The sequence below is a fragment of the Protomyctophum parallelum genome (assembly GCF_964188405.1).
Source record: "Protomyctophum parallelum genome assembly, chromosome: 8".
Lineage (NCBI taxonomy): Eukaryota > Metazoa > Chordata > Actinopteri > Myctophiformes > Myctophidae > Protomyctophum > Protomyctophum parallelum.
Genome location: NC_139703.1, coordinates 14,468,172 through 14,478,247, shown reverse-complemented (window position 1 = coordinate 14,478,247; position 10,076 = coordinate 14,468,172). Strand labels below are relative to the sequence as shown.

Below are 10,076 nucleotides of genomic sequence, written 5' to 3'. Positions count from 1 at the left end.
GCAAGAAGCCGCTAGTTGTGGGGAGAGGAGGGGGAGGCCCTCAGTGGCACATGCCTGGCTCTTTAAGGCAGACTGGGGAAGTTAGGTTTCAGTTAAAGGTACATGCATTCAAAACTCTACGTACGAGGTGTCAACCCGGGGCTAAATTACTTCAAGTAATCCAAATGTAGGCCTATGTAAAAAAAAAAGGGCCAGTGATTTGGCCAGTAATTTGTGTTTAAAATAACTATAATATTCTAAATAACTATAATATTCTTATAAATAGCTCCATCTATTACCATTCCAATAATTATATATATATTCCAACCATAATATATATATATATATATATATATATATATATATATATATATATATATATATATATATATAAATGTGTGTGTATAATGAGAGAATGTGTGTTGTTTAATGTTCACATTCTGTGCAGCCAGTGAGGCCCCTGCTGGAGCACTCCGAGGATTTGCGTTGTTTGGCAGGGCCTACTTCCGTCATTTTATAATTTTCCTGGTCAAATACAGTGAATGGTATTGCATGTGTTTTAGGCTTTATGGTGGTTGTGAGTGGCACTTCTCGAGACTCCGCTGGATAACTGCACATGTTCTTTGGTCGACCTGGTAAACTTGCATTAATGTAATAGTCGAAGCTTGGTTATAATATGGACCAATAGCAACATTAAAATAAGCACACGTAGAAGAAGAGACCTCGCCAGCTTGCTGCTGTTCTAACTGTATTGCAGTATAATTACGGCATCGTTTTCACCATAGATTGTGGCTTTATCAACATTATGGCGAAGCTAAATGTCATGCTGGTGGTAGTAGCTGTTTGATGATTAGCCGTTTTTCGTCTTTTTTATTTTTAAACGCCGTGCCTTGGCGGAAAGGAGAGGATTTGGTTTTATTTAAGGTAGCATGAAAGGATACAGACCCGTCAGGCTATAGCTAGCTAACGTAGCTAACACCAGTTTACATTTGGTGGAAATCACTATGATTGGTGTTGTATTTATGCCTATTGGATAATTAAAAGGGCTTCTAGTTGAATAAAGTTGTCTTTCGATGGCGTAAATCGCCGTTAACGTTAGATGGCAATCTAACTAGTAAGCTAGCTTGTGGTAAAATAAATGCCTTGCTAACATTGCTATGCTAACTTGCTAGATACTATTGTTTGACAGTCAGTATGTCCTGTTGTGTACCATACTCTGACGTTTTCAACCACAAGCAAAACAGCCTTATATTTTGGCAAGTTGCACACAGCTAATTAAAAACAGTCAGATTCTAATTGTGATATGTGGGGTACCATACAATAATAATGTTGGCAAAGAAGGAAACTGCACTGTGATGTACTACAACTTTGGAACTTGACATATTCACTTTGCCACCTGGGATCATTGGGATAACCTCACTGCACGCTGCTGCAACGAATTGAATTAGTCCATTCATTCACACTTTTATCCTATTGTTTTTAATATTAGGCAATGCTTCATTACATACTGTGTGTACCACCACTGCATTGTAAGCTAGGCTTGTTATGGTTGTAAATATAACTTAAGTCTTGAACAACCCCTCGTCTTTTTCAAATTCCAGGCTGAGCTGATTTGCAATGAATGACCAAGAGAGTGGTGTGGTCTCATTTGATGAGTATGTGAGACAAAAAGCCCGCAGTGTCCCTCAGCACCGGATGAAGGAGTTCTTGGAATCCCTTGCAAAGGGACCAGAGGTGCTACAGGAATTCAGCCAGCAGGGTGATACAACCGCCACCACCACCACCATGGTGTACCATCAGGGCACCAACTGTGTCTACACTGACAGTACAGAGGTGGCTGGCTCGCTCTTAGAACTGGCTTGTCCGGTAAGAGCAGGACTCCATTTTTCATTGTTGGCATACTTTTGAATAGGATGCTCCTGTATATAATATTCTCCATCCACCCTTCAGCCGTACCACTCATCATAGCCAGTTCGCCAATAAACACAGAAGTTCTTTACTATGTAATACACACCAACTCCTCATCTTCACTCAGTAACTTTAAACATAGATTGAGGGCCAGCCTAATGAATCAAGCCTCTCCACTTGCTTCTACTGTCCATATTCATATATTGTAGCCCTACTTCTGCATACATAGTACACACACACACACACACACACACACACACACACCCAAACACACATGTGCAGACACGTACAGCTGCGAGCACATACACAGTCACAGACACGCCAACACTTTAAACTGCACACATGGTACTTGTTTGTTGTGTCTTATGTTTGATGACTGTTTAACTTACTACTTGTTTATTATTTTTGGTGAGAACCTTGTATAAGCCCTATACAGGTTTCCTTTCTCCCTGCACTTTTTTCTGTGTCTTTTAGTAATTGTTACCTTGTGTGCTGTTTTTATTGTACGGGACGTTGGGGAGGTATATGTATGTATCTCCCCCGATGGAGGATATTCTGCCCAGAGACTCTGTAGAAAAGATCTCCAATTGGCTGTTATTTTTCCCCAGCACAAAAACACAGTACATGGGGCAAAAAACAACTAAGGCAAGCAAAACGATGCGGTTTTACAGATTAGCGACACAAACTATTTTAATTCATTTGATTTCTTCTGAGGATCCCAGTGCCTTCTCTCAATACCCTGAAGGATATTATTAATATCTTCCCCACCTCATTCTGTTTCATTCTGATAGGTACAGGTGACATCTACAGATATTTCATCTCAGCCACATCATGAGTCTGAGCAGCAATTTGTGCAGGTTAGTTTGTTGTTATAAAGAGATACCAGTTCTGAGCTCTGAAGTTGAACTACTTAAGCCCTCTACTGTATACTTCGGGTTGGCTCTGTAAATGGTTGCTCATTTTCCCTATACACCAAATCTCTTACATCTTGAGCTTTTTTGGGGGTATTTATTTCTCACCAAGCCTACATAATTTCACTCTAAATTTGCTATGGGCTTTTTTTTCTTTTCTTTTTAGAATATACTCTAAGGTAATAGTCAAATCAAATTCTATGCTTTTATGCTGTTAACTAAGACAATAATTAATAAACTATACCCTATTAGTAATGCATATGAATGCTGTGTGTTGCGTTTATATTGAATCTAGGTTCAGATTCAGGGACAGCAGGGACAGGTACTGCAGGTGGCCTCTCCGTCTCAGCAGGAGCTGCAGGCCCTCTCAGCAGGAGCACAGCTTATACAGCAAGGAGAGCTTACAGAGGAGCAGCACCAACAGGTACTTTGTTTATGAAAACCTCATTACCCAAGGAGAGCTTACAGAGGAGCAGCACCAACAGGTACTTTGTTTATGAAAACCTCATTACCCATGATGCCTACTGGTGTGTTCAGAGCCACTTACTACAGAGGAGCAGCACCAACAGGTACTTTGTTTATGAAAACCTCATTACCCATGATGCCTACTGGTGTGTTCAGAGCTTACAGAGGAGCAGCACCAACAGGTACTTTGTTTATGAAAACCTCATTACCCATGCCTACTGGTGTGTTCAGAGCCAGTTACTACAGTCTACAGAGGAGCAGCACCAACAGGTACTTTGTTTATTAAAAGCTCATTACCCATGCCTACTGGTGTGTTCAGAGCCAGTTACTACAGTCATAGTCTCTGGTTTATACCACACCATAGATCATCAGGATGGCAGAAGAGAGCCAGACCAGTAATAGCATAGTGGCTGGACCAATGCCTTCCATACAATATTACTCTGTTTCTGTATGTTTTAGTTTTCTCATCAGTATTATCACAAAATGAACCTTGTATCTACAAAAGTAAACATTTCAAGAAAGAAGTTCCTAATCTTAAAAACTGAAAATGGAAATGTAAAACTTCCCACATTTTAATGTTTGATCCCAAGGCCATGACAGACGATTGGAGTAATTAGTGTGGTGACAGGGCAACCAGACTATAGTAACTAACACTTTATTATTTTTAGAGTAACTTATTTTGCTGGACTACTTGACCCACAGTTTGAAGGCATGCACTCCAGCCATATATCAAATCGATCGGCTTCATCGGGAATCGTGTGCTTGTATTTGCTAAGAGAAATGTTGTATATACGTAGTTGGTCAGCCTCATGGTGGCGCTATAACAGCCCACTTTACGTGTTGGCCTATATAACTCTTAAACTGTGGGTTGTAAAATCTAAATGGATTCCTTGGCTCAGCATGCATCTCCCCATATAGGCCATGCCTATTTGCGTCAGGATAGATCCTCCACCTACAGATTTTGTCCAAATCTCACAAAGATTGGTACACACTACACATGATCTCTGGACCTATCTGATTAAAACACCACAGGCAGAATTGTGATAGTCCATATCGTTCTGCTGTAATCGTCGTGCGAATTTAGCTGGAGGTGCCTATTTTACAATCCAATTTGAATCACATATGGCCCAGGCCGAATTGCATCTTTCTAGTTTGTACCAGTCAGAGTAATATAGTAAGAGAGTGGCGACACTAGCGTTGATTCCCATTGTAACAATGGAATGCGGAAGTGCTCGTTCCAGCCACACGAGAAATGTTTGGAACTATAGCCCATAGGCACCCGCTTTGTGGTGAGATCAAAGCGTGTCGCTACTCTACACTCTGGTACCAGTATAATGAAATGCTGTGAAATCTTGCAGTGTTTGTTCATTTCATTGTTACTGTTGGGTTTCACAGGCATACACTTACTGTTAATTTATGTGCAGACCAAGAGAGAGAGAGAGAAAAAATCATTCCCCATGTCAAGTACAACCATATGATGCACAAGTCTTGGTTTGTAAAATATCCATTTATTTCACAGATACAGGCTCAACTGATAGCAGCTGTAGCTGGTGGACAGCAGATACACTTGTCGAGTGGCCAACATATCCAGCTACAAGACGGTCAACAGATTCAATTGCAAGGTGGCCAACATATCCAACTGCAAGGGGGGCAACATATCCAACTGCAAGGTGGGCAACATATCCAACTGCAAGGGGGGCAACATATCCAACTCCCAGGTGGCCAGCAGATCCAGATCCAGACCATAGAGGCTATGTCTCCTTCCCAGCAGCAGGGCTCTCCCAGGGAGACAGATAGGAGATCAGGCAATGTTCCCACTGTCCTCCAGCCTGCCAAGAAGCGCAAGGTGGACATGCCTCTGTCAGTGTCCTATGCCGTTCCACAGGGTCAGCAGGTGGCCACAGTCCTGGCTATCCCTCAAGGACAGCAGCAGAGCTATGTGTCCATACGGCCAGATCTGCTCACTGTCGATAGCACTCAGGTTTACAGCACTACAGGCACAATCACAGGTCCCACTGGGGAGACCTGGACCATACCTGTGTACTCCACTCCACAACAGCAGGGAGTTGCTCACATTGCCATCCCCCAGGAGGCATACAGTACAGTTCACGTTGCCACCCATAATAAGGACAAGATGGCATCCAACTCTCGCACACTCTCTGCTGCAACACAGGAGGAGATCGTACAGACCCTGTTCCCAGCACAGTTCATGAACGGGAACATTCACATCCCTGTAGCTGTGCAGACAGTCGGAGGGGCATACAACACCACACAGTCAGTACAAATCTGGGACCCAAATCAACAGAACAACCAAGGAGAAGAAGGACATGAACAGCAGCTTCACCTGCAGGTTAGAACAGAAACGGTATCTTTTGCTTCTAGTCCTGGCCATTGAAATTGTATTTCTCTGTAAATATGCATCATTCAATTCCACTACGGTGTGGTTTTTCATACGGTCTCCATTGGGAGTTTATGCCTTAATTCAATTTTGAAATGCAGACAACCATGTACAAGACAAGTAAGCTTGTAAGTTTGGAGTTTCGTTTCTCTTAAAAACTATTCTTGTCTGCTACAGGGACAAGCAGATACAGAGTCACAAGCTGAGCCTCCTGCAGAACTTCTAGTTCCTATTTGTCTGAAGCCAGAAGAGGGCTTGGATGTCTGGCGCCTTTGGGTGCAGCGAAAAAATGCGGACCTGGAAAAGAAGGAGCAGAAAAAGCTTGCTCCTATCGGCCGTGAGTTTACACACACACACACACACACACACACACACACACACACACAAACACACACACACTGCTTTGTACCTGCAGTTAAATTAGATTTTCCTTGACGCCTTTGACTTAAATTTCCTTCTTTCTAAGTTTCTAACCATTTTCTTAATTTCCTTGTTGTGCGTATTCAGGTCGGCAGCCCTTACGTTTTCAAGAGGACTTGGTGTCCAGTGCAGTAGCTGAGTTAAATGCTGGTCTAGCTATGATGACCCAGGAGGCACGAGGACTGGAGGAAGAGTGCTTTGAACCTGATGTCCTATATTATGTCTTCTTGTGTATACAAAAGGTTTGCATTCCTTCATACACACATTGATTGACTCCTGTGTATTCAACATGGTAGGTTACATGTGCATTTCTCTTTATAGTATCTCTCTGAAAACGGACGTGTGGATGATATTTTCTCGGATCCATACTACACACGTTTCGGTCAGTCTTTACACAAACTCTTAGAAGGTTGGAGACCCAATGTTCATCCTCTAGGTAATGGATAATTATCTTCTGTTTTCTAAATGCACACAAAACTAAAAACTATATACAGTGTATTTGTTAGTGGAATTTACTCACAGGTGCCCTTTTTTCAGGGTACTATATTCCAAGTCATGTGACAGAAGAGATGCTGTGGGAGTGCAAACAACTTGGAGCACATTCCCCAGCCACACTACTTACAACTCTAATGTTTTTCAACACCAAGTGAGTCACCAAGTCTTCTGAACTGTGGCACCTGAAATCGAGTCATCGATCATGCAGATGCCACAAATACCGTACATAGCTTTTTTTTGTATACGTTTCAATGACTGCCCTGAAAAATGTTCTTCTTTCCAGGTATTTCCATTTGACAACAGTTGAGCAGCATATGAAGGTGGCCTTCTCCAAGGTGCTACGACACACCAAAAAGAACCCCTCCAATCCCAAGGACAAAACTACCAGTATCCGGTTCCTAAAAGGACAAGGTCAACATCACGTTGGCCAAAAAGGTGATCAATACATTTGACTTCATAGTTTTAGTCTCCCCATTGCTGACTGATGTTGACCATTGGGTGGCCTGTGTTTCAGTGAGTGACGATATGTATGAAGAGCAGATCGAGGACCCTGAGAACCCTCTTCGTTGTCCCATTAAACTGTATGACTTTTACCTCTTCAAATGGTAAGTGGCCAAGTGGAGTTCATTATTTACAGTTCAATGATAAGATTGTGTGCACATCTTAATGCATTTAGGACAGGTGTTCGAATCTGATCACAAAGCAGTTATCTTTCAAACCCTGCTTCCATGTTCGGCTCCTATGCCCCTGTCATTTAAATGTGAACTCTGCCTCTCGCTTCCAGCAGGCCTTCCTGGCTGCTCCCTCCATCCCACTTCAGTCTCAACACTGTTGATTTCAATTATCTGCACAAATATCGTTGACAAAATTGCACCCTTTAAAACCAAATGTCAGAAACCGAATGTCCTCCACTGGTTAAATGACCACACAAGGGAAATCAAACGACAGTGTAGAAAAAACTGGCTGCACCTCCTACCTTACAGATAGGAACTTTTCTGTGGTAATTGGGGAGGCGTCATCCTCTGATGTCCCCCCTGCGATGTCACCCATAGTCCACTCTTCTTAATTTACATGCTCCCACTGAGCCATATTAGAAACCACAACATCAATTTCCACTGTTATGCAGATTCCCAATTATGATGCCGGCAAATGAGGCAATACAGTACTGTATGTATCCCGGAGTCTCGCATGTCTCTCAGACATTAAGTGCTGGATGTCTCTTGACTCCTTTTCAAGCGTGCCTCGTCACTATGGGTGATCGGGCACCTAGTCTCTGGGACGCCCTAACTCAGCGCATATTTTAAAGCACTTCTGAAAACCTACCTCTATTACCAAGGTGTTCTCTTAGATCACTTGTTTACTTTTATCTCTTTGCTTTTTCTCTTATTGCTGTAATGATTTTATTTATCTTACCATTTGTTTTTAAGCTGAATTTCTTCAGTGTAAACACCAATTCAAATAATTCTTGGTGTACTTTTATTTATTTTGATATTTTTGGGGCTTTTTTATTGATGGATCCACAGTAGTTTGACAGGAAAGGGGGAGAGAGATGGGATATATATATATATATCTTGATTATGACATATAGCTCATGAAAATCAAAAAATCCTATCTCAATATTTTATGAGACCACAAAAGAAACCACTACTTGGTCTGGCATGGAGGTGGCACTGTTGAGGTGTTATGGAAGCCCAGATTTGCTTTGATGGCAGCTTTAAACTCATTTGTATTGTTGAATCTAGTGTCTCACACTATTGACAATACAACCTAGAATATCTGTGGGGTTCAGGTCAGGCCAGTTGGCTGGTCAGTTAAGCACAGTAATACCATGGTCAGTACACCAATTACTAGTAGTTTTGGCTCTGTGGGCAGGTGCAAAGTGCTGCTGGAAAAGTAAATCAGTATGACCATAAAGCTTGTCAACATACGTTAGCACAGTGCTGTAAAATATCCTAATAGATGGTTGTGTTGACTCTGGAATTGATCACACAGTGATGATTTGGGCATCTGCATGGTGTTGGTCCACTGACAGTGAAAACTTCACACTGGAGTCAACACCGCCATCTACCAGGATATTTTAGAGCACTTTGTGCTTCAGTGTGCTGACAAGCTTCATGGAGATGCTGATTTTCCTTTCCAGCTCGATTTGGCACTTGTTACCCAACAAGGGCAATGTTTTCATTCATCAGGTAATTTTGAAGACCTATATGGACAAAAGGTTGCCCTTGTAATAAACGTTTATTTTGAGAGCTATAACTGTGTGCAGATCTAAATTTACCCATCTTTGGGTTCATTGTTTAACCATATAACCTATGCCATTCAAAAAGGGCATGGCAAAATATCAATCTTGCAGTTTTTTTGACCTGTAGATCTTTTTCCATTATGACAAAACTAAAATCCCTCATTTTATCTCAGTCCTCAGAGTGCAAAAGGACGCAACGATGCATACTACCTGACGCCAGAGCCAGTTGTTGCACCCAATAGTCCAATATGGTACTCGACCCAGCCCATCACCGAGCAACAAATGGAGAGTATGCTTGCGCGTATCGTCGTGGTCCGAGAGATTCAGGATGCCATCAACACTGTGCAAGGGAACATGCACTGAGGATGGACTGAAATGGAACGTACTCCACTGTTGACTCTATGCAGTATCCCCTTCTAAATCTGTTACTTAATTTATAATTCATTGCAGGACGTGTCACTTGCTGAAAACCTTATTTCTTTGTAAGTGACACTGTCTTACTACAGATTATAAACTAGGTTTTAGCCTAAACGGTCTTCAAGGAAGAAAATGAACACATCTTTCTTCAATTTTTCACCTAAGGGATTTCTTTGGCTTTCAAATAGATCCCTCTACTCATCTACAGTACAGATGTCTCCTTTTCATGACCAGTAGTGATGGACTGCTATTAGGTTTCTAAATTGTCACCTCAATGACCTTGTCACCTTGATAACCTTTGAAAAAGCTTTTCATCTGACCTGTGTCGGGTCACAGTTGAACTCTTCAGGCTGCTGCTCTGTAAGTAACTTGGCTAGAAATGATTAATGTTGTAATGAAATCAGTCTTGTCAATATTATAAAATTAGGGCACTGACTTTTTTCATGTTAAGCTCACTCTTCACGTCACGTTGTCTTAACTTCTCATGTCCCAGAACACTTTCAGACAATTATGGGGCCTCTGCTCACAACTTTTTTTTTTATCCTGCATTTTTGATCCCCTGTATGTATTATAATGTTATAAGCTGAAGAATGAGTGTCTTTTTTTCTCCCCAAATTGAAATTGTGTAATCATTTTGAACCTGTGCATATGTGAAAAATGAAGCTGAAGTTCAAGTAGTTTTAAACCTGGTGAAATATTGTTCAAGTTAACTCCAGTGTTGAGTGACCCATACACTAATCAAGGGTTGTTTTAATTACACTAGCCATTGTTTGATTCATGATACACCAATGGAAAAACGTTTGGTTATTTAGCACATCAGTCCTTGAAACCAGAGTAGAAT

General features: G+C 41.6%; 1 protein-coding gene across 2 annotated transcripts; it reads left to right on the top strand.

Moving 5' to 3' along the window:
- Window positions 1–434: 434 nt before the first annotated feature.
- On the top strand, window positions 435–10,075 carry qrich1 (glutamine-rich 1). Of its 2 annotated transcripts, none has more exons than XM_083771651.1 (12): window positions 435–614; window positions 1,581–1,845; window positions 2,679–2,744; window positions 3,094–3,222; window positions 4,783–5,613; window positions 5,839–5,998; window positions 6,169–6,323; window positions 6,403–6,517; window positions 6,619–6,727; window positions 6,860–7,011; window positions 7,091–7,181; window positions 8,992–10,075. In XM_083771651.1, the coding sequence occupies exons 2-12, from the start codon at window positions 1,597–1,599 to the stop codon at window positions 9,179–9,181; spliced, it is 2,247 nt and encodes a 748-aa protein (XP_083627777.1). In that variant the 5' UTR covers window positions 435–614; window positions 1,581–1,596; the 3' UTR covers window positions 9,182–10,075. The 2 variants fall into 2 exon arrangements, with proteins under 2 accessions (XP_083627777.1, XP_083627778.1); XM_083771652.1 differs by lacking the exon at window positions 435–614 and adding an exon at window positions 764–903.
- Window position 10,076: the final 1 nt, after the last annotated feature.

What these genes read in the sequence shown, in the direction of transcription:
- qrich1 (XM_083771651.1), top strand. Translation starts at nt 1,597, where the DNA reads ATGAATGACCAAGAGAGTGGTGTGGTCTCATTTGATGAGTATGTGAGA. An exon ending in CTGAGCAGCAATTTGTGCAG is followed by an intron (nt 2,745 to 3,093) that starts GTTAGTTTGTTG and finishes TATTGAATCTAG; the next exon opens with GTTCAGATTCAGGGACAGCA. An exon ending in GACTTTTACCTCTTCAAATG is followed by an intron (nt 7,182 to 8,991) that starts GTAAGTGGCCAA and finishes ATTTTATCTCAG; the next exon opens with TCCTCAGAGTGCAAAAGGAC.